This window comes from Vulpes vulpes, chromosome 11 (genome assembly GCF_048418805.1).
Source record: "Vulpes vulpes isolate BD-2025 chromosome 11, VulVul3, whole genome shotgun sequence".
Classification (NCBI taxonomy): Eukaryota; Metazoa; Chordata; class Mammalia; order Carnivora; family Canidae; genus Vulpes; species Vulpes vulpes.
Genome location: NC_132790.1, coordinates 57,760,318 through 57,785,773, shown reverse-complemented (window position 1 = coordinate 57,785,773; position 25,456 = coordinate 57,760,318). Strand labels below are relative to the sequence as shown.

Here is a 25,456-nt window from a genome sequence, read left to right as displayed (position 1 = left end):
ATGTCTTTTTCCTTGTCATGGATATTGCCATATCTAAGTGGATAGTCAAAGAAATGAGACAGTCATTGTCTGCCTGTCTTACCCCAATGCATGGTTTATTATCCATCCAAATGGGTTTTTAAAAAAACTATGTTAAAATATGCATAATATAAAATTTACAGTTTTAATCATCTTTAAGTATACAATTCAGCGGTGTTAAATACATTCACACTGTTGCACAGCCTTCATCACCACCCGTCTCCAGAACTTTCTTATCCCAAACTGAAACTCAGCTCCCGTTAAAAAATAACTCCTTGTTCCCCACAGCACCTGGCAACCCCTATTCTTTCTATTACTTTGATTACTTTAAGCACTTGATGTAAGTAGAATCATGTATTTCTGTTCTGTGACTGGCTTGTTTCACTTAGCACAATATCTTCAAGGTTCATCCAAGTTATAGCATACATGAGATTTTAGCTACTTTTTAAGACAATAACATTCCATTGTATGTATATGCCACATTCTGTTTATCCCTTTGTCCGTAGATGGACACTTGATTAGCTTTTACCGCATTGTGAATAATGCTGTTTTGAATAATGCTGCTATCTATGAATACGAATGTGTAAATACCTATTTGAGTCTCTGCTTTCATTTCTTTTGGGTTTATACCCATAAGTACAATTGTTGGATCATGTAATAATTGGGTGTTTAATTTTTTGAGGAATTGCCATACCCATTTTCCATAGTGGCTGATCATTTTACAGTCCTACCCACAGTGTACAGGGGTTCCAGTTTCTCTGCATCTTTGACACACTTGTTTTTATTTTTATTTTTTTGATAATAGCCATTCTAATTGGTGAGGTGGTGTCTCATTTTGGTTTTGATGTGTATTTCCCTAATAACTAGTGATGTGGAGCATCTTTTCATGTGCTTGTTGGCCATTTATCTATCTTCTTTTTAAGCTTTTATTTACCTATTTATGAGAGACACAGAAAAAGAGAGAGGCAGAGACACAGGCAGAGGGAGATGCAGGCTCCCTGCAGGGAGCTCGATGTGGGACTCCATCCCAGGACTCCAGGATCATACCCTGGGCTGAAGGCAGGTGCTAAACCGCTGAGCCACCCAGGGATCCCCCCATTTATCTATCTTTGGAGAAATATCTATTCAAGTCCTTTCCCTATATTTGAATTGGGCTGTTCATTATTGTTGTTGAATTTTGGGAGTTATCTATTTATTCTGGATATATTAATCCCTTGTTAGATGTACAATTTGCAAATATTTTCTCCCATCCTGTGGGTCACTTTTTTTGTTGTTGTTGTTAATGTCCTTTGATGCACAAAGTTTTTATTTTGATGAAGTTCAATTTATCTCCTTTTTTGGTTGCCTGGGCTTTTGGTGTTATATCCAAGAAATCATCACCAAATGCAATGTCATGAAGTTTTTGTGTATGTTTTCTTCTAAAAGTTTTGTAGTTTTAGCTTGCACTTAATTCTTCGATCTACTATGAGGTATTTTTGTTTGTGTTATATGCCAGTAACACACTGTTTTGGTTACTGTAGCTTTCTAGTTAAGTTTTGAAATCAGGAAGTATGATAACTCCAACTTGTTCCTTTTCAAGATTGTTTTGGCTATTTAGGGTCCCTTAAGATTTCATATGAATTTTAATTTAAGGATGGGTTTTTCTATTTCTATAAAAAAATCATTGAGATTTGATAGTGCATTGAATCTGTAGATGGCTTTGAGTAGTATTGACATTTTAACAATTTTAAGTCTTCAATCGAACACAGGGAAGCTCTCCATTTATTCATGTGTCTTTTTATTTCTTTCAGCACTGTTTGGTAGTTTTCAGTGTATAGGCCTCCTTGGTTAAGTTTTTTCCTAAGTATTTTATTCTTTTTGATGCTTTTGTACATGGAATGGTTTTCTTAATTTCCTTTTTGGATTGTTCATAGCTAGTGTATAGAAATGCAGCTGGGGTGTGCGTGTGTGTGTGTTGATTGTGTGTGCGTGTGTGTGTGTTGATTTTTTGAATCTCTGTACTTTGCTGAATTCATTCATCCAGAGGTTTTTTTCTTTTCACCCTAAGATAGATAGATTTATTTATTTATTTATTTATTTATTTATTTATTTATTTATTTATTTATTTATATTTATTTATTTATTTATATTTTTAAAAAAGATTTTATTTCATTTATTCACGAGAGACACAGAGCGAGAGAGAGAGCGAGCGAGCGAGAGACAGAGACACAGGCAGAGGGAGAAGCAGGCTCCATGCAAGGAGCCCGACCTGGGACTCGATCCCCCGTCTCCAGGATCACACCCTGGGCTGAAGGTGGCGCTAAACCGCAGCGCCACCGAGGCTGCCCTCACCCTAAGTTTTAAAAGCTGTTGCATTTGTTTTCTGTGTTGTGTAACAAGTTACACAAATTTAGAGCTTAAGGGACACCTGGGTGGCTCAGCGGTTAAGCGTCTGCCTTCAGCCCTGGGTGTGATCTTAGAGTCTCGGGATCAAGTCCCACGTCGGGCTTTCTGCATGGAGCCTGATTCTCTCTATGCCTATGTCTCTGCCTCTCTCTGTGTGTATCTCTCATGAATAAATAAATAAAATCTTTTAAAAAAAGACCAAAAAACAAATTTAGAGCTTAAAACAACACACATTTGTTATCCTATAGTTTCTGTGGGGGCAGGACTTAGCATGGCTGAGCTGGCTCCTCTGCATAGGGTCTCATGAGACTGTAATCAAGGTGTTGTGTGTGGCTGGGCGGAATTCTCTCCTGGGGACTTACAAGATAAAAATTCATCTCCAAGCTTACTGAGGTTTTTGGCAGAATTAATTTCTTTGTGATTTTTAGGACTGAAGCTTCTTGCTCACTAAAGGTTGCTTTAGAATAAAGATTATGTAGAAGCTGTCTTCAAGCTCATAAAGGCTGCTCTCAGCTCTTAGAAGCAACTTGAATTTCTTGGCCCTGTGGTATTTCCTGATATGACCACTTGGTCAGATCATCAAGGAGAGTCTAGAGCAAGTCTGCTAATTGACTAATATTATATAATGTAACACAATCATGGGAATGACATCTCATAACCTTTGTCATATTCTGTTGATTAGAAGCAAGTCACAAGTCCTGGCTACATTCTATGGGAGGTGTTTACACTAAGGTAGGAACAGAAGAAGGGGGGATAATGGTGGAGAGTCAACCTTAGAGTCCATCTGGCATAGCTGATTATAAAATAGCATCTACTTTATAAACCCATTTTTGTTTAAAAGCATATATGTGCAGTTAAAAGAAGTATCTTACAAAACAGTACACACTTTATAAACCTACTTTTGTTTGAAAAACATGTATGTGCAGTTAAAGAAATATTACTAGTGGTTTTTATTGTTATTTTGTATTCATTATTTCTCCCTCTCCTCTGTGCAGCATTCCAGTTTTGCAATTTAAATCAATAGTTGGTGTTTTCATTATAACTAAATAAATATTATTTACTGTTCAGCCAAATATTGTACCATGTTTTTTTTCTTGTTTAACTTTCAGTTTTTCCAGGGAGGCTTCTGGGGAGTTTCCTTTCTTCGCTTAGTTTTCTGTTCACCTTATTTTTCCCAGATGCTCCAACAGTTTTTTCAAGTGCCTCATCCCATCCAGCCATCTAATTTATTCTGAATAAAATAATTAGTTTATTTGTGAAATATGGAGAAGTATAAAACAAAATACGGTTTGAAGAAAACAATAAAATGAGCATCTGTGTCTCACTACCTAGGTCAAGAAATGAACATTACAGTTATCCTAGAAGTTCTTATACATATTCTCTAATGTACCTCTTCCTCTCCACGCAATCACAATGCCATTTTACATGTCAGTCACTCTCTGGGCACCATTTCCTTCCCAACTCTGCAGTTCCATCTCACCCTCCCTCCATACATGTATTTCTACTTAATATGTGGTCCAATTTTTTGAAAAGTGGAATAGCTCAACCACTTTTTTGTGTCTGTTAGTCAGGATAGACTAACCTACTTTAACAAACAACCCCCAAGTTTTAGTGGCTTAACACGATTCAAGTATATGTCTCACTCACATCTCTGTTGGTTGTGAGTTGGGAAGCAATGGTAGAGGAGTAGTCACCACATGAAAGGAGCCTGAGTCCCTGGATGACTCTTTGGAATGAATTACTCTTTTGATTTTCTCTTTTATTTGATGAAGTATATCCTCTAGTAGCTTATTGACAGGGCATACAAGAGGGAAAATTTTGAGATTTTCTTGCATGTCTAAAAATGTCTTTAATCATCAAGTATGAGAAGGAGAGTGGTTTGACTGGGCAATAGACTGCTTATATGTTGTCTGTAGATTTCTTTCAGAAGTTTGAATTCATCACTCTATTGTCCTTTTCTTTCCAGAATTACTTTTTTTTTTTTGTTGATTTTATATATTAATTAATGAGAGACAGAGAGGGCGGGGGGGGGGGCAGAGAAAGGTAGAGAGAGAAGCAGGCTCCATGCAGGGAGCCCGATGCGGACTCGATCCTGGAATTCCAGGATCACACCCTGGGCCAAAGGCAGATGCTCAACCACTGAGCCACCCAGACGTCCCCAGAATTACTTTTTAAGGAAGGTTTTTATCTATCTATCTATCTGGGAGAGAGGGAGGGAACATGAGTAGGAGGAGGGGCACAGGGGGAGGGAGAGAGAGCATCTCAAGCAGACTCTGTGCTGAGCAAGGAACCCTGTGTGGGACTTGATCCCACTACACTACCTTGAGATCATGACCTTGAGCTGAAATCAAGAGTTGGTCACTCAGCCGACTGAGCTACCCAGGTTCCTCATTTCCAGAATTACTTTTAAAAGTTTAAAGCCATCCGAATTGTTTATTCTTTCTATGTAACCTGATTTTCTTACCCGTAGAAGCTTGTAAAATTGTCTTCAGTGTTTGAAATTCACTGTGGTAATTTACTATGAAATACTTTGGTATGGACTCAGGACTTGTGTTGAGCATTTTATGGGCCCTTTGAACCTGGAAACTTATGTCCTTAACATCTGGGAAGTTATTAATGATATTTTAATCTATTTTTCCGTGTGTGTATGTGGTAGGCTGCGGTGGATGGGCAGGTATGGGAGGAGGGTGGGTCAGTTTGTCCTTATTTGTATAAAAAGGAGCCACCCAAGTGTTGATGTTAGGTCTTTTATGAGCAGAAGTCATGTATCTAAAGTGGAAGCTCATTGCATGTGGCTTTAGATTGCATGGCATTTGGATTCGCTATTCTCGTAGCTGTGCCGTCAGCTTGGATCTCTTTTCTAATTATTCCCTTGTGAACATTGTACTTATATTGCATTATATCTTGTTGACTTCCTTTTATGGGCTTGATTGGTGTCTTGCCTACCATTTCAAAGTATTACTTTGCCCTTTCTAAGACAGGTTTAAGCTACACAAACCTGACCAACATGGTTCCAGAGAGGGGAAATGTTGGCCTCTCCCTTTATGCAATAAAAGTATCTCATAGCACTACTATTTTCTTTTCCAGTCAGTGATCTATGTGGGTAGAGATCCTCAAGGAAAGCTGATAACTTGAAAGGATTTTGCTTTGATAATAAAAAGTTACGGAATTAAAAATTGTTTTTTTCCCAGGACTTCAGAGGACATTAATGCTTGCTCCTTTGTTCTAATTTTGACCTTTTGATCCAAGTTAGATTTTTAATTTTAAAGGTTAATCCAGTGGTGCTCATTCTATTTAAAATTAGCAATGTGTTTTTCACTTACTTACAAAATGTCATTATGCCTAAAGAAGTGATGGTCACTGTAATATCTGTTAGGAGATTACAGTTTTACCAGAGATGACCAACATAAATTTTTATAGTTCTGCTTTGCAATTGTTCTGACTTTTTTTTTTTTTTTTTAAGATTTTATTTATTTATTCATGAGATACACAGAGAGAGGCAGAGACATAGGCAGGGGTAGAAGCAGGCTCCCTGCAGGGAGCCTGACGTGGGACTCGATCCCAGGACTCTAGGATCATGCCCTGGGCTAAAGGCAAATGCTCAACCACTGAGCCACCCAGGTGCTCCTGTTCTGACAGACTTAATGAATCTTTCCCCTTTATCAGTTCATTAATATTGTTTTAAAGTTGGTTGATGTTATAGGCTTGTATTATCCTACTGTGAAGTGGCCCATAATTGTGGCTTTCAGCTTAAATAATTTTTTTACTAAAGTGATTATCAATAGTATATAAAACTTAGGACAAAAGGATAATTCTTTTTTTACACATTGCCTTTATTGTTCATTATTTCTGTGTATAAAGTTTTACATATTTGCAGTCATACTTTACATGGCATTTTGTTATCTTTTTGCACCTGATAGGCATAATATCAAGTGTGTCCTTGTCTTTGCTTCCTTCCTATGAGTTTTCTCCTGCCATAATTTATTACATCATGATGACTGGCCTTGACTTAAAGCTGTTGTTGTCAGCTTGGGTCATTTTCAGTTTTATCTTTGGTTTTACTAAAGACTAACACAAAATAAAAATTTATTTATTTATTTATTTATAGATTATTTATTTATTTATTAATGAGAGACACAGAAAGAGAGTGAGCGTGGGCGGTAGAGGGAGAAGCAGGCTCCATGCAGGGAGCCCGACGTGGGACTCGATCCCGGGTCTCCAGGATCACACCCTGGGCCGACAGTGGCGCTAAACCGCTGAGCCACCCAGCCTGCCCAATAGAGGTCATCTTAATCAGAAGGAGAGCCTAATGTCTAAGGCTAATTTAAGTTCTTTCCTTTGGGACTTCTGGTTCCTTCTATTTTATTATTAGTAACAGAGGTTAGTTACTTGCTTCTATCATGTTAGTTTTGATTTTCATTTTTTTGGTTGAAGAAGTATTTCAGTAATAATTTTATATACTCCATAAAGAAACGCACACTTGTACAATTCAGTAAAAGAACTTCCAGTTCTTTTTATTGTTTTTGCATATCTAGTAAATTGGAAATAGTGAAAACTGCCTTCCCACTAAGTAAATAGGCGTAATGTTAGGTTATATTTGTGTTTGAAAATATGTAATTCCTCTGCCCACCCATGGCTCAACTAAAATTAACCTTAGCCTTAGGATTTATTTCTGAATTTTACTTCACTACCTTCTCTTTTGCTTATTGTGATTTTAGATGTTTTGTTTTTTGGTGTTGGTGATATATTTCCATAGCATTTTACATTTTATAGAAACTTTTATATCCATTTGACCTAGGAATAAATTTAATAAAAGAAGTATAGGAATTCATTGAAAGCCACAAAACATAGTGGAATGAAATTAAAGACCTGACTAAATGGAAAGACATCCCATGTTAATGGATTGGAATCTTAATATTGTGAAAATGGCAATATTTCCCAAATTGGTCTATAGATTCTATGTAATCTTTATCAAAATCTCAGCTGCCTTTTTTAAAAAAATTGACATGCCGATCCTAAAATTTACATGGAAATATAAGGGACTTAGAATAGCCAGTAAAATCTTAAGAAGAACAAAGTTGAAAGATGCACTCTTCTCAATTTTAAAACTTCTGCAAATCTACAGTAATCAAGGCAATGTGATACAGACAGAAGGATCTATCTATCTATCTATCTATCTATCTATGTATATAGATTTATATAGATAGATCATTGGAATAGCTTTGAGGGTCTATGCATAAACCCTTCCTTTTTGGTTGATTGGTTTTTGACAAGGCTGCCAAAGTCATTTAGTTGTGAAAAGAATAGTCTTTGCAACAAATGATCCTGGAACAAATGGATATCCATAGGCAATAGAATAATATTGGTACCCTGCCTCAGCACCATATATAAAAATTAGCTCAAAACAGACCATAGGTTTAAAAGTAAGAGCTAAAGTTGTAAAACTCTAAGAAGAAAACATAGGAATAAATCATTGAGATTTGGGAATAAGCAGTGCTTTCCTAGAAATGACATCAAATAGGAGTGCCTGGGTAGTACAGTCAGTTGAGCATCGGATTCTTGGTTTCTGCTCAGGCCTGATCTCAGGGTTATGGGATTGAGCCCTCTGCTGGGCTCTGTGCTTAGCGTGGAATCTGCTTGGGATTCTCTCTCCCTCTCCCTGTGCCACTCCTGCTTCTCTCTCTCTTTCTCTAAAAAATAAATCTTAAAAAAAAAAAAAGAAGAAATGACATCAAATTAAACAAAAAAAGAAAAAATAGGTAAATCGACTTCCTCAAAATAAAAGTTTTTGTGCTTCAGAGAACACCATTTAAAAATGGTATGCAGAAATAGAAGTACTTTTTCTCTGAGTTTTTCTTTGCCATTTTAATTTTCCCACTTACTCCTTTATCCACTTGTAAGACAGTAATTATTATCTACATAGTGCTTTGCATATTTGCAGTACGTATTTGTTGGGAAGAGAAAAAGGTATGTATTTTTTTAAAAGATTTATTAAAAAAAATAAAGATTTATTTATTTATTTATGATAGAGAGAGAGGCAGAGACACAGGAGGAGGGAGAAGCAGGCTCCATGCCTGGAGCCCAAGGCGGGACTCGATCCCAGGACCCCAGGACCGCGCCCTGGGCCAAAGGCAGGCGCTAAACCGCTGAGCCACCCAGGGATCCTCCTGTATTTTATTTTAAGATTTTATTTGAGAGAGTGAGCATGAGCAGGGGGAGGGGCAAAGGGAGAAGGGAGAGAGAGAAGCAGACTCCTTGTTGAGCAGGGAGCCTGACACGGGGCTCATTTTGGAATGCATCCCCAAGAAAACAAAAACAAACAAAAAAGATATAATAATGAATAGAGGAGGGACGCCTGGGTGGCTCAGCAGTTGAGCATCTGCCTTTGGCCTAGGGCGTGATCCTGGAGTTCTGGGATGGAGTCCCACATCGGGCTCTCTGCATGGAGCCTGCTTCTCCCTCTGCCTGTGTCTCTATCTCTCTCTCAGTGTCTCTCGTGAGTAAATAAAATCTTAAAGAAAAATAATAGAGGAATGGACAAAGGGATAGTGGGTGATAAAGTACAGTAACATATTAACAGTGGAATCCAAGTAATAAGTACATGAGTGTTAATAGTAGAACCCTTTTCAACTATTCTGTTAGTTTCAAAATGTGTATAATAAATGTTGTAGGGGCAGCCCTGGTGGCGCAGCGGTTTAGCGCCGCCTGCAGCCCAGGGAGCGATCCTGGAGACCTGGGATCGAGTCCCACATCGGGCTCCCTGCATGGAGCCTGCTTCTCCCTCTGCCTGTGTCTCTGCCTCTCTCTCGCTCTCTCTGAATGAATAAATAAATAAATCTTAAAAAAAAAATGTTGTAAAAAAGAATAACCGGTTGAGAAAGGCAGATGACGTAAGTGAACAAAAGGCATGGGAAATGGTCATTTTAATTAAAAAAAAAATCTTGATTTGAAACCCAAAAGGAAAGCAGAGGTAGTCACAGTATGGAAGAATACCAATAGTAATAGTATACATTTGGAAGATGATAGGCAAAGGAGGGAATGCCTCCATTACTGGCTAGAAGAGAAAAAAACAAAGGGGGAAGGGTAGGGGCAGGAGCAAAGTGGAAGGGGGGCAGACAGGAGAAAAGAATTAACTCTTAAAAGACATCAATCCTAAAATATCTAGATGAGGACATTACACAAAATGGATAAATCATTAACAGAACCTACAGAAAGGATAAAAGGTACATCTAGAAATTGAGGCAAAGTACAAAATGAAAATATGTATATATGAGGCAACACTGGAAGACCTGGAGGGCTATGAAAGATAGATGCTAAACACTAAATCTCAAGAAAGTATTAGAACCTATAACGGTTAAACTCATATTTTACAAAACATAATGCCTACAAAGGGTCAATGAGAACCTGCATAATCCCATCTTCCACTTCCACATTTGGTAGTCCTTAGAAAGTCCTAAGAAAATGTTTCTTTTTTTTTTTTTTAAGAAAATGTTTCTTAACAGACTGAACCACTCATGCGCCCCATATATTTTATTTTATAGCAATTTTCTAATTTTAGAACCTAAAATTTAAAAAAATTACATCTTTATTGCATGTTTTCCTATTTCTCTCTTGTCTTTGGTTTTATCTTTGTTCTTTGCTGCCTAAGCTTTTGTTGTTCTCCCTAGTACTTCTGTTCTTTTCCTGTTTTCCTCTTTATTGCACACTTTTAAGTCTGACCTGTCGTCCTCAGCAATATGTAATTTTCTATCTCCCTTCCTTTTATCCTCTGAATGTATGTTCATACACACATTTCTGAGGTACTTTTTTTTTTTTTTTTGAGTATAGTTGACACCGAGATACTTTTTAAAAAGCATAGGGAAGGGAGGGAACTTTAATTAAAAACGCCTTACTTCTCAGGCATAATAAGAATGCAGTTGTTGGTTAAAAGTACACCTTCATAATTTGGTTTCTGCACAGTTGATGAAAATAGTATTGTAAATCATGTCGAACATACAGCTCGTGAGCGTTCATTTATTTAAAAATGGTTAGCAAGGAAGGAAGTGCAGCCATTGGCATGTCATCTTATGAAAGGAGGAAATGGAAAGATGATCAGTTGTTTTGGATGTAGGAGAATATTACGTATTCAAAATAGGAGATTTAAAACAAAAACAAAAAAAACAAAATAGGAGATTTTAAGAAACATTTTTAGAGATGAGATTTAGTTTGCGATTTAGTTTGTATTTAGCATCTATCTTTCATAGCCCTCCAGGTCTTCCAGTGTTGCCTCATATATACATATTTTCATTTTGTACTTTGCCTCAATTTCTAGATGTACCTTTTATCCTTTCTGTAGGTTCTGTTAATGATTTATCCATTTTGTGTAATGTCCTCATCTAGATATTTTAGGATTGATGTCTTTTAAGAGTTAATTCTTTTCTCCTGTCTGCCCCCCTCCCACTTTGCTCCTGCCCCTACCCTTCCCCCTTTGTTTTTTTCTCTTCTAGCCAGTAATGGAGGCATTCCCTCCTTTGCCTATCATCTTCCAAATGTATACTATTACTATTGGTATTCTTCCATACTGTGACTACCTCTGCTTTCCTTTTGGGTTTCAAATCAAGATTTTTTTAATTAAAATGACCATTTCCCATGCCTTTTGTTCACTTAAGTCATCTGCCTTTGTCAACCAGTTATTTTTTTTTACAACACTTTATTATACACATTTTGAAACTAACAATAGTTGAAAAGGGTTCTACTGTTAACACTCATGTACTTACTACTTGGATTCCACTGTTAATATTTTACTGTATTTTATCATCCACTATCCCTTTGTCCATTCCTCTATTCATTATTATTATATCTTTTTTGTTTGTTTTTGTTTTCTTGGTGGTGCATTTCAAAATAAGCAGCCGATATCAGTACACTTCAATCCTAAATATTTTTTAAAATTATTATTTATTTAAATTTATTTATTCATGAGAGACACACACAGAGACGCAGAGACATAGGCAGAGGGAGAAGCAGGCTCCATGCAGGGAGCCCAAAGTGGGACTCAATCCCAGGACCCTGGGATCATGACCTGAGCCAAAGGCAGATGCTCAGCAACTGAGCCACCCAGGTGTGCTTCAACCCTAAATATTTTACCATGTGTAAAATATATCTAATATTAGGTTAACTAGAGGGAAGTGTTTAGAGGAATTTTTTTTTTGAGTTAGAATTTACATCGAAAGATTTGCACGGATCTTAAGTGTATCATTTAATGATCTCTGTCTTCTAAGTCATTTGTGTTCTCATAAGAGAACTAACTTCCATTATAAGGCCATGCTTTAGAAACTTGTGTATTCATTTGGATTTTCAAAAATAGACTTTGAATGTCACAAAGTACCTTAAACATTTCTTCTTTTTAATTTTTTATGTAAATAATAATAAATATAATAATTATAATTAAAGGTATTTTTATTTTTTCTAGATTGTTCCATGCTTCAGCAAATATTCTTAGCATTGCCATGATTTTATATAATACACTCTGGAGGAAATAACTTGAGGATGTTTTTGTTTACTGAAAAGTACAAGAATATAAAGAAAGGCAAGGATTGTTCTTTTGTATACTTCATAAGCTAAGTATGTAAAAGAGGTAGTTAATTCAAGACACTTGAAACATTTGAAACATTTATGGAGTGCTTTATAGGTTTATTATGTGCTTCTATGTACCTGAATTCACTTGAGCTCACATTAACCATGTTGGATAGGTGGACAGTTGTATCTGCTCTGTAAGTGAAGAAACCAAGCCTCAGGTAGGGGAAAGGGCATTGCAGCAGTTGAATGCAGATCCTCTCACTTTATATTTCGTCTAGTGGCAACAGCTGAAGTTCCACTCAGTCTTTAGTTCCAGTGCCATTCCAGATATTGGATTTGCTGATGAATAGAGACCAAATGTTTTATTGCATAGACTAGTGTTAACTGTAGTGACGACTTTGATGCAAAGGCTTATGCCAATATTTTGAGTTCCCCATAATGAAATACTCAGATATAAGGAAGCTGCAACAATTGGGATCCAGATGGAACTCTTAAGTGTGTTATATTTAGAATGTGACATACTGATATTACATACCTATTTTGTTTTCACAAGAGTGAACAATATCATGATTGAGGTGCCACTTAATGTGGCAAAATGCCTGTTTTTCAGAAATGTATTATGTGAGAAGCTCATTGGAGAAAAGAAAGCCTTATTGATATATCTATCTATCTTGGAAGGTTTCTGTTTCACAACATCCGTGAAGGACTTCCCCTTCTTTCCCATAGATCCTTAATGACAAAACCATCTGGAGAAAATCAGGTTGACATTGTCTGGGTAATGGACTTGACAAAAATGTGGGCAGTTTTGTTTTTGTCAATGGATGTAAAGGTTTAGATCTTCATTTGGTTAATATCATCAAGGAAAAGCTGGAAGAGATTTATATGGCTCCTGAAGAAAAGTATTCTTGAGGAAACCTCTTTGCGATAGCAACTTACTGAAAGTCCTTTAGGATCACCAACTGGAAAAAATCTGTTTGAGATCACCTTTTGAGTCTATATCCTTATTTTTGTTATTTTGAAGATAGATTGCATAGGACCTGAAAACCTTTTTCTAGTATGTTCTCATTCATTTGGGGAATATAAAAAATAGCGAAAGGGAATATAAAGGAAGGGAAAAGAAATGTTGGGAAATATCAGGAAGGGAGACAGAACATAAAGACTCCTAACTCTGGGAAACGAACTAGGGGTGGTGGATGGGGAGGAGGGCGGAGCATGGAGGGGAATGGGTGACGGGCACTGAGGCGGACACTTGACGGGATGAGCACTGGGTGTTTTTCTGTATGTTGGTAAATTGAACACCAATAAAAATTAATTTAAAAAAAACCTTTTTCTAATATTAGTAAGGATGTCTGCCTAGAGAGTACAAATCATGTAATTCTTTCAAAAATATTAGATTGTTTTTGACATAGTTAATTGTTGATCTACCTCCTGTGCACCTGTAAAAGGTGACAGGACCTGGCCAATGAATCAGGTAAATACCTAGATACTCTGTAGATAGGACCAGAAGGATGAGAAAACAGAACATTGTTCCCATTTGCTGCTTATCCTATGCCTTTGTCTCTTGTCATCTTTCTCTCAGGGCTGGCTAGCTTAGATCCTGTTGAAACAGTTTTGTTTTGAGGAAAAGATAATTTTTAGGAAAAGATAATCTTTTATGTAAATCTCTGTGCTAGAAGTATCCTGGCAGGTCTGAGGTTTAAGGCAATGTTTGTTAGAGAAAGAAGGAAATGGATTATGGAAAAATAAAGGAGGCAGATATCCAATCAAAAGAGTGCCACCAGCAGTGTCTTCATCAGATAGTGTGTCTCAGCTGTATACTATATGGTATCTAATTTGGGAGTGATCCACTTTGGGGCCACTTTATTCTTTGTGTCTTGAATCTGGATTTATCTATCTAGTTGTTTATTTATTTTTAAATGTATCTCTCTTTCCCCAGTGTTATTGAAATGTTAGAGAATCAAGAAGAAGAAGAAAAAAAAAAGTGCAGCCATTAATTCTTTCCTCCTAATGAAACCACTGTTAAACTCTTGTTAAAATCTTCATTTCTTATTCTGTAATTATTTTTTTCTTCCTGGAATTAGAAAATGCCTCTTTTTGTTTCCTGTTTTTTTGGAATGTCTTTGAATGTGTCCTCGGAAGGCCCGCTGAAGGATGAATATATTGGGTGATATCATGGTGGTATCAGTTAAATTGTTCTGCCAGTCTTTGAAAAGTACTACATCCTGCTTTTTTCTCAGTAGGTGACTAGTACCTGTACATCATTACTATTAAGTGTCTGATCTTTAAAATGATGCTGAAGGTAAGGGTGATGGGAGACTTCTGAAAAAAACAACACTGAGCTTTTCAGAAATTTTCCACATTTGTGGCTGGGACTTCTCAGCTGCTGCTTTCAGACACACATTCCTTCTCTTCATTTCCATTTGAAGGAGTCCTTTCTTATCATATCCAGATAAATTTTCTATGGCAGAGTAATGAACTATCATCAGTCTTCATTCTGATTGACAAACATAGCATGTTAGCTATGTGGGAATAAGAAATGGTGTCAGATAAGAGGGGAATGCCCTGAATTTTCATTAGAGAGAACTTTTTTTTTTTTTTTTTAATAAACACTGAATTGATGAAGTGGTTCTGTTTTATTTTGCCTGAACCAAGTGAATTCCAACACATGAAAGTCATTTGGAGTTTTAATATAGTTTATTCTACTGGGACAGACTTACTTGAGAATTCCTTTGTGACTCACAGTGTAATGAAATTTCACCAGCTTATTTTGTTAAAGCTAGGAAAAAAAATTCAGTAAATGGGTATTTTGCTAAATGAGCTATACTTCTCAGGAATATGTATAGGAAAGAAGGAAGTCATGCAAATTGGGATGCATTTTCTTATGGGACTCTTTAATTTCAAATGCCATGTGTTTCAAAGGTCAGATGATCTTTATTATCCTTATTATTTAATCCTGGTAGATGAGTTTTTCTTCTCTCTTTGTAAAAATGGGTCTATTTCATGATAACAGCAACAATATTAGATCCATAGATATATTCTTAATCGTTGGCCTATGTCAGTTTTGTTTGTCACTGTATCTTTGGCACTTTCCACAGTATCTGGCAGTTACAGGCACTCAGATATTGCTTGGACAGTGTTGGTTATTGTTAATTGCAGAATAATAAATCTTCATTTGTTCTTTTATGTGGTAATTGTTTAATTGGAATTGTTTCTTAAATACACTAAAAAGCCAGCTTACCGGGGCAGCCCGGGTGGCCTAGCAGTTTAGCGCCGCCTTCAGGCCAGGGCCTGATCCTGTAGACCTGGAATCGAGTCCCCACATCGGGCTCCCTGCATGGAGCCTGCTTCTCCCTCTGCCTGTGTCTCCGCTTCTGTCTCTCCCATGAATAAATAAATAAAATGTTTTAAAAAAAAAAAAAAGCCAGCTTACCTTTGTAAGTTTAAGGTTCTATCTTAAAATTTCTTGAATATGTTCTTTCAAAGCTTTAGAATGAATGACTTTCTGAAATGTTTTTTGCTTTGGGATAGAAATAAGTTTTAGAAACAGCTGTAGTAATTTTAAAGAAGAATTACTGCTGACTGCAGTTTTCTGAGGCTAATGTTTCAAAGTGTTCTTTTTTTTTAGATTTATTTATTTACTTGAGAGAAAGAGTGCCTGCGTGTGTGGGGAGGGGGAGGGGTGTGAGCAGTGGGAAGGAATCTCCAGCAGACTCCTCACCAAGCCTTAGGTGGGGATTAATCTCACAACCCTGAGATCTTGACCTGAGCCAAAATCAAGATTTGGCTACTCAACTGACTGAGCACCCAGGTGCCCCTATAACACATTTTTATAGGTTGTGGTCTGTGGGTAGCATGGTAAAAAGAATTGGGAGATTTAATAATTAGTATAAATTTAAGTATTCTAAAATTTGTTGGAATAATTTGATAGTGAGGAAAAAGTATTTGGTGACTAATTTATATGTAAATACATAAATACAAGTTCTCTTTTCTAAAAGTGAATGTATGAAGAAGCTTTAAAATGGTACAAAGAGTAACATCCTAAGTTAATTCTGTTTCTTTTTATTTCAGAGTTGAAAACAGTGAGATCACATTTCACGGTTAAAAAAACTATTAAGAAGACAATATGGGGACTCCTGGTTCTGGAAGGAAAAGGACACCTGTAAAAGACCGATTTTCTGCAGAAGATGAAGCTTTGAGTAACATTGCCAGAGAGGTGTGTCTGGAAAACCCCCTCTCAACATTGAGTTGCCTAGTTGAGAATGTTGTAAAAATGCCGGGTTGGGGGTGGGGGTGGCAGCAGGATATATATAGACTTTCATTTACTGAGCTAGTTTCAGAATGCTGACTGTAAAGAAGATGTTATATCTGGCCTCTAAATAGTATATTAGAATAAAATATAGTTCCAGTTACCATCTTTTTATTTGAATATCTGTTTTTAATCCAAAATTAATTTTTCATTTTTTTGTGGATTACTTTGAGGTATCTATAATGTTTTGAAATTTATAATTATGGGGGGGGGGAAGAAATTTATAATTATTCTTCAATATTGAAACTTAAGGTCATTAAATGGAAAATATGGTAACTATATTATAGAAACGCTCGTGGTCTATACAGTTAACATATTTCAGGAGGCACTGTATAAATGTTGACAGAAACAGTCCTTATTTGGTGTCTGCCCAGATTCAGTTGTTTTAGCTGTTTTTTGAAATACTGCAGTGGAATTTTTATGTTTAACTTTCAGCTAGTACCAGAGCTTCTGGAGCATTTTTGTTTCAGTTTGTTGACAACTCAGAAGAAAGAAAAAAATGGAAAGGGTTGTCACCTATTGAATCACTGGCAACATTTCCTGTTGCATATTGGAAATTTAAGATAACTCCCAGCTGTGATTTCTTAGTAAGGTGCCAACTTTGTTTCAGATGCTGACTCTATCTGCAGCTGCAGACCTGACCATAAATTAATCTGGTGCAGGAATTGGTTAGAACATTATTAAATTATATTCTTTTTGTGAGGATTAGTCCTTCACCACTTCCTCTTTGTTATTCTTGGTAAATAGCTCATTTAGGACTGTTGCTATTTCCTTTGACATATTATACAGTCTCTTTTTGATCCAGCTCATTGTTACATTTTTCCTTGGTAAGCTACTTAGTTAGCTTTTGACTTGGAAGTCAGATTGTGTAGAGGGATGTTTGAAGCAAAGAAAAGTTGCCTGAAAACTGTTGACAAAATTGTGATATTACTTTAACAAAATTACTTAAAAAAAATCAAGTGGGATATTTTTGGATAAAACGATAAAAGATACTTTAAAATGAAGTGAAAATGAGATACAAGGATCTTAAGTATTTGCACAGATGAAGCATTTTGGGAGCCACATAGTTTTATTTAAAAACTGAAACTACTCAAAATGTTTATTTCCCAAATTAGAGGGATTTACCCAGATTTCTATAAGGAGAGAAAAATGTTGGCACCTTATAGGCTTTTTTCTACTGTCACTAAATATTTGAGCTCTTTTTTTTTGGATCTATGATGCTTTGTTTGCAAAAGTGGGTGCATTCTAAACATTTAACACTTGAGTGCTTTCTATGTTACAAACATTTCTAGTATTTAAACTGCATTACTTTAATCTTCACAGAATTCAGAGATTGGTTTTATTATTATCTCCATTTTAACAGACAAACCATTGTACAGAAATGTTAAGTATCTTTTCTAAAGAAGCCATTGCACAGAAATGTTAAGTATCTTTTCTGAGGTCACACAGCCAGAAAATGGCAGGGCTTGGGTTCAGACACATGAAGTCTGGCTCCAAAGTCTGAGCATTTAACTACTCTTTGTGCTATACTGTTTCTGAATATTCTCCAACTTTCCCATTAATAGTTTGTGTTTTGCTAACTTTCCCTGATTTTGAAAGTACTTACACATCTTGATTCTCACAATAAGCTTATGAGTTAGGAAGGATAGGGGTTATTATTGGCCTTATTCATAGATAAGGAAACAGACAAAGCTGAGAGATAAATGTCTAAAAGGTATCAGTGCTGGGGCTCAAATTCAGCTACTTAAAGCCATTGTTCATTCTACTATACCATACTGCTTCCAGAAGAGGAGGGCTTTGGAGAGTTCTAAGTGTGGCCCTGAATCCTGGCTCTACTAGTTGCTTGTTGAGTAATTTTGTTAAGTAACTATTATATTAAGACTTCAGTTTCCTCATCTGTAAAATGGGAATAATATTGTCTTGTATTATAGGGCTGTTGTGATGATTAAAGGAAATAAAGCATGTAAACCTTTAGCATACTGTTAGGCTTGCAGTGGACTATTTTGTTGCTATTTAGTAAGTCAGAATTGAAAGTGCTCCTAGAGGTAAAATGGCCTTTTTTGAAAAATAAATTCATTAAGATAGGTTGATCACCAGACACTCTCAGGGAACTGTTTCTTTTTCTTTTCCTTTTTTTTCTTAAGATTTTATTTATTTATTTATGAGAGACACACACACACACAGAGGCAGAGACACAGGCAGAGAGAGAAGCAGGCTCCATGTAGGAAGCCCGATGTGGGACTCGATCCAGGGACTCCTGGATCACAACCCGAGCTGAAGGCTGATGCTCAACCTCTGAGCCACCCAGGCGTCTCCGAGGGAACTGGTTCAATGTACAGAGCCCCGGGCCTTACTTGTACTTGCTAAATCTGAATCTGTGGGGGTTGAGCTCAGAAACCTGTATTTAAGTGTGTGTGTATGCATGCATGCACAGGAACTTTTGTTCCTGGGATCTTTTTTTTTTTTTTTTAAGATTTTATTTATTTATTCATGAGAGACACAGAGATAGAGGCAGAGACACAGAGATAAAGAGAGGCAGAGACACAGGCAGAGGGAGAAGCAGGCTCCATGCAGGAAGCCTGACGTGGGACTTGATCCTGGGACTCCAGTATCACGCTCCAGACCAAAGGCAGGTGCTAAACCGCTGAGCCACCCAGGGATCCCCTGTTCCTGGGATCTTGCTGGCCAGTCGGATTTGGGAACCATAAACTAAAATATACAGAAGATCCTATCCTGGATAGTCAGTTTTTTATACCTGCAAGTGGTTTTCCTCCCTATACATTATTATTTTGCTATACATAATTTAGCTTAATCCAGTTATTAAAATACAAGTTATAGTATAATAATAAACATTATTCTAAAAAGATTTAGAAGGCCAATATTTTTAGTTTTTCTATTTTCTAATTTCTAATAGGATATTTTCTATTCTATTTTCAGCATTCTGAATATGAGTATGCCAGTTCTTACTAACCTGGTCAAAAGGCTCAGCTTAACCGTCCATATGAAAAGGCCAGTTTTTATTAAGTTTCAAGATTTTTATTTGCATGAGTGCTTAGTATGTGATGTAGTAGTTCGAAAAGCTTAGAGGAAATAGATTTAGCAGTTTTAATAATTCCTTCATACATTTCTTGTAATTCTTTTTCTTTCCTTTAAAGTTTTCATAGCCAATTCTTAATTGTACATTCATATATTACGTGGTTGACTTTTGCAGCTGATCCCTAATCCTTATTTTCTCCCATATGATCATCCCTTTCATAAAGCTAAAAAACAAAAAAACAAAAACAAAAAAAACCCATGCCTGAAGTTAGGAACAAACAACAATAATGAACAGAACTCCCATAATGATTAAAAAGGACAAATAGCTTAATCCTCCTTTTTAAATTGTTAAATCTCAATTTGTTAATTTGTGTTTTCTCACTTCAAATTGTTTTTTGAGGTAGATCAGGGATGCCATAAATAAAGAAAAATAACCTCTTTGTCCTCCTGCTTACTATTTGCTCAGGTTTCTTTGCTCCTCAGTTGGCCCCAAGTCAGGGAACTAGAGGGAATGAGGAGGAAAAGAAACAGAAGGCAGGGATGCCTGGGTGGCTCAGTGGTTTAGCATCTGCCTTTGGCCCAGGGCATGATCCTGGAGTCCCTGGATCGAATCCCATATCAGGCTTCCTGCATGGAGCCTGCTTCTCCCTCTGCCTACGTCTCTGCCTCTCTCTGTGTCTCTCATGAATAAATAAATAAAATCTAAAAAAAAAAAAAAAAAACTTTAAAAAAAGAAACAAAAGGCATAAATATTCTGTAAACTGGATAACTTGCATGTTAAAATATGGAACTGAGTACATTGTGGTAAAACACACATAACATAAAACTTACCATATTAGCCATTTTTAAAGTGTAGGGTTCTGTGGCCATACGTACATTTACATTGTTGTGGAACCATTATCCACCCATCTAGAGAAATCTTCATTTTGATTTGTAATCAAAATGTAAGACCTGTGTACATTGTAAAAAGATGTTTAGATGTTTGAAGACTGCTCTGTGAAGTCAGGAATGTGGATGGATTTAGAAGTCCCATCCTGTCTGTAGTAGGTATGTTGCTGTTCTGTGAGGGAAACATGGGCTGCCACAGCTTTGGAAGCGCTCAGGAGAGCAGTGTCAGAAGGGGTCACCAGCCAGTTCTCTATGGTGTCAGAGGGCCAATCCGCATACTTTTTTTCTTGCTCGCTTGGCTTTGATTGTTCCACAGGTTTGGGGGAAATGCATTTGGAGGGTTGACTTTAAGTGAAAATTACCTGAAAGCACAGAGTGTATCAAATTGGGAACCCCTGGACAGCTCACTCTCCAAAGGAGAATGAGGGTAGCATGGAAGCCATGTATGCTGCCTTACTGTGGTTAGTTTGGCAAATGTTACGGTGAGTGTTCCCAGGAAAAGAAATTAAGCCTTTTGAAGGGATAGCAAACAGTCTTTTTAAGGCATCACAGAAGCCTAGAATATTACTGAGCTCCTCGTTTTAGAGCTGCAGAAATGAAGAAAACATGTTCTATGCATATTTCTCCAAATAAAAGTTAATCAGAATGTTGCTTATTTTTGGACTTTATGATCTGAGAGTCCCTCTAGCTCTAAAATTCTGTGAGTTCTCTTGAGATCCAGAACCCACAGAGATTCATGCTCATAATGTACAGTTCTCTTAAATCTAAAAGATCAATGACAAACATAGAAATTGATAAAATTTTAAAGGAGTTGGGTGGAATTTAGCAAATGGAGTTTTCAGAGACTTTTGTTGTTGAGCAGAATGTACATGTAGACCTATTGGGTGCATACACCTACTTATAATAAGGAAGAAGGGAAACTTTTCTGACTTTTTGACATTTGTGGCTGCTAGGGCTTTTAGATTTCAGTTTTTAGAAAAACGATTAAAAAACAAAAAGTTTATTGAGTGAGCGCATGAGCAGGGGGAGGGGCAGAGGAGAGGGAGAGTGAGAGAATCCTCAAGCAGGTGGATATCATAGAGCCTGATACCATGACCTGAGCCAAAATCAAGAGTTGTACACTTAACTGAACCACCCAGGTGCTTCCAGATTTCATTTTTCAAAATAGTTTTATTGAGATATAATTCATCTATTTGAAATGTACAATTCAGTGGTTTTTGGTATTTTACCATATTATTTTTTTAGAAGTTGTGATTATAATGTGCATAATAAAAATTTCCATTTTAACTATTTTCAGACAATTCAGTGGCATTCATTGCATTTACAGTGTTGTATAAACCATCACCACTCTCTCTTTCTAAAACCTTTTCATCATCCCAGACAGAAAGTCTGTAACCATTAAGTAATACCTCCCCATTTCCCCCTCTTCTGGAACCTGGTAACCTTTAATCTACTTTATGTCTGTATTTATCTAATTCTGAATATTTCACGTAAGTGGAATTTACAGTTTTTTCCTTTTGTATCTCGCTTTTTTCTCTTATTGTAATGACTTCAAGATTCATCCATGTTGTAGCATGAATAAGAACTTCATTCCTTCCCTCTCCCCACCTTCAAATAACTTCCATTCCTTTTTTAAGGCTGAGTAATTTTCCACTATATTTATATAATACATTTTGTCTATCCATTTATCTATTGATGGATGCTTGGTTGGATTTTATTTTGCTGGCTATGGAAGTCACAGGCATCTCAGGCATCTAGTAGTGAGAACCAGAAGTCTGCAGGTTTTGTTTATATATTAGCAGCCTGAACAGAAGGATACAAAGACAAGAACTGTGCTTAAGATACTGCCCAGGGTTATTGTTTTATGGAATGATAAACATGATTGCTTGGTAGAACTAATTATCTCATAGTTTCTCACTATTTTACTTGAGTAATTTATTTATTTTTAGGGCATGGCAATTAAGGATTAAAAACTTGCCAAGGATAGCAGCTTTTGGAAATGCAAAGAATTACCATAATCACATTATTTATGGGTGTTAATACCATCTTTCATTTAAGAGTAGAGTTTAAAGAGGCACCTGGGTTGCTCAGTTGGTTTAGCATTCAACTGGTGATCTCAGCTCAGGTCTTGATCTCAGGATCATGATGGAGTCCCCCCCCATCCCCCACACAAAAAAAAAAAAAGAAAGAAAAAAAAAAGAAGAGAGTTTTCAAAAACTGCACAGATTTAATTAATTAATTTATTCATGAGAGACAGAGACAGGGGCAGAGACACAGGCAGAGGGAGAAGCAGGTTCCATGCAGGGGAGCCCAATGCAGAACTCGATCCTGGGACTCCACTCCAGGATCATGCCCTAAGTCAAAAGTAGACGCTCAACTGCTGAGCCACCCAGGCATCCCATAAAACGGCACACATTTTGAATGTCATTCATTCAGTAAATGGTTTTTGAGCATCTGTTCTCTACTGGTGCTGTGTCATGTATGAGGGTTATGGAGTGGACAGGTCTAACATAGTCATTGCCCTCAGGGAGCTTAGATTCTATGGGGGAAAACAGACATTAAACAAAGAATTGCGGGATGGACTAGTTCAATTTTCAGTTTCCTTTTTTCTTCAAAATGTCTACATTTAACATGGTAATTTCTATCTTGAAAGCCATGATTGTCAGTGTATGTCACAGTGGCATTCTTAGAATTGAGGAAATACAGTAATCTATTTATTTACAGCTGTGTTAAGTGCTTTGAGTGGACAGTAAATGGTTTTATTAAAAAGTGTGTGATGAGGAACTTGACATGTTTGGGGACTTTGGGAAGGCTTTCCTGAGGAAGTGCCCTTTCAACTGAGTTTTGAAGGATGTGTGGAATTATTGAGGGGAAAAAGAGTTGTCATATGTGGGAAAGAGCTTTCCAGTCAAAGCAAAGAATGTGTGACAAGCTTTTAAGCCTGAAAGAGTATGAAGAATTCAAGGATTAATAATAACAGCTAACATGTACTGAGCTTGTATTACGTACAGTCACTGTCCCAAGTTCTTTATTTTATCGATTATGAATGCAGGGCTTGGGGAAGTGAAGTGAAGTGAAGTAAGTCATACAGCTAGAAAAGTAAGGCTGAAATCTGCACTTAGGCTCCTAAGGTTGTGTCCCCTATGAGATCACTGTTTACACTAATATGCACAGCAAGGAGGAGAGTATCCAGAGAGGTAGGTAGGCAGGAGCCAGATCATATAAGCCAGTGGTTCTCAACTGAGGGTGATTTTGTCTCCCATGGGACATTTGGCACTGTGTAGATATTTTTGTCTGTCATAACTGGAGGAGGGATGTACTACTGGTGTTTGTGGATAGGGACCAGGGATGCTCATACACATCCTATGCACAGGACAGCCACCTACAACAAAGAATTATCTGTCCCAAAAGTCAATAGGGACATTGAAAACCCTATTACAGGTTCTTATAGACTGTATTTAGGATTTGAGTCTGTGTCCTAAGAACGATGGAAAACATTGAAGAATTTTGTATAGGGGTATGACATAATCGGATCTGTGCCTTAAAAGGATGACGTTAGTGCAGGTTGGAGATTATATCAGAAAGGACACTAGTGGATGCGGGCAGATGAGTTGTGAGACTTGCAGAGGCAATGGGGGCCTGGCTCAGAGGATGACAGTGGGGATGGTGAGAGATGGTTGGGACAGAGGTCAGAGAAGTAAGTAGTCAATGCTCAGTAGTGAGTGGCTGTGTGTGGGTAACAGAGAGGGGAACGTTTGGATTGTGCCCCTGGGTGGTGGTAGGGAACATTCACATGGAGAGGAGGCTTGGAGAGGGTGGACTACGGACTTGTATTTAAAGTGTCGGTGAGGTATATAAGTGGGGACTGTGAAGGGGCAGTTTGTGGAAATGGATCCAGAACTGCAAGGAGAGGTCTGGGCTGTAGTCAAGACCTGTGAGCATGTAGAAGGTGATTGAAATCGTGAGTATGGATGAGATTTGTCCAGGGAAGAAGTGTAGACTTAGGCTGAGTCCTAAGCACTCCAGGATTTCAAGATCAGGTTTTGAGTCTTTCTTAATTCTGACACTTTTTTGATCATCCTTTTGTGCTTGGTTCAGATTCTGTGCAAATCGGATTTGTCTGGAAAGCTGACTCCACAGGAGGCATAATTACTCTTTTTTTTTTTTTTTAATATTTTTTTTTTTATTATTATTTATTTATGATAGTCATACAGAGAGAGAGAGAGAGAGGCAGAGGCACAGGCAGAGGGAGAAGCAGGCTCCATGCACCGGGAGCCCGACGTGGGATTCGATCCTGGGTCTCCAGGATCGCGCCCTGGGCCAAAGGCAGGCGCCAAACCACTGCGCCACCCAGGGATCCCAGAGGCATAATTACTCTTATTTAAAATGCTTTTGAGTGTTCTCAGTGGTGGTACACAAAGATTTATATTTTTGATAAGATTATGAAATGTGAATTAATCTTTTAGAGTTATGAAGAGTGACTTTTTTATTTCTCCCTGGTTTAAAAAAAATGCTCCTTCTTTGTGCTGTCTTTATTAGACAAATCCTTTGAAAGAGCAAATATAAGTTGTTTTCAGTCATCTAGAATTCCTTCCAGTGGCATTAGTGCATGAATTCAGCCAATTCCCACTGAGTGCAGATCTCTCCCATTTTTTTTTTCCCATTCACCTCTAGAACTAAGTCAGAGCTCTGGCTCTGTGATGGCCAGTGTCACTCTGCGTAATCTCGCTTTTGATTTGTTCCTCCAACCAGAATTAACAAGACTGAGTTTTGTGTCTGTGTGATTGAAGAATATTTGGTATAGCATTCATTGTCATAATCTTCACTATTCCTATGACTTAGAGGAATTTGGAGAAAAAATTTCAAAGAGCACAGTATCAGTAACCTAAATGTGAAGACATTATTGGCAACAGCCTTTTTCTTCCCCCTCAAAGTATTTCTACTAGAACTATGATTCTCACATTTTCCCCTTTGGTTAGATATGTCACTGTAAATCCAAAATTTCAATTTTTCTGAGCTACTTATTAGGTTGTATTTAGACCTGAGTAATAGAGTCTATAATCTTAAATTTCCTCTCTCATTCCAAATGAATATTTTGCTATCAAAAGGTCTCAGAGTAAAAGGAACATATAGTTGTGTGACATCAGAAGAAAATGGCTTAAAATCCCTAGGTTTTTATCTAATACATATAGATGTTTATACTCAGAAAAACTTAATGTAGTTGATTTTCAACTAGCCAAAGTTTTTAAAAAAGTAGTTAGCCATGAT

At 37.1% G+C, this 25,456-nt stretch overlaps 1 protein-coding gene across 27 annotated transcripts in view; it reads left to right on the top strand.

Moving 5' to 3' along the window:
• Positions 1-25,456, top strand: part of LRRFIP2 (LRR binding FLII interacting protein 2) — a 109,445-nt gene that overhangs the window by 7,468 nt on the left and 76,521 nt on the right. For all 27 annotated transcript variants that reach the window (XM_026001038.2, XM_026001039.2, XM_072726445.1 and 24 more), the window contains exon 2: positions 16,027-16,171. In XM_026001038.2, the coding sequence (XP_025856823.1) occupies positions 16,082-16,171 (90 nt within the window). In that variant the 5' untranslated portion in view covers positions 16,027-16,081. The remainder of the gene's footprint in view (positions 1-16,026; positions 16,172-25,456) is intronic.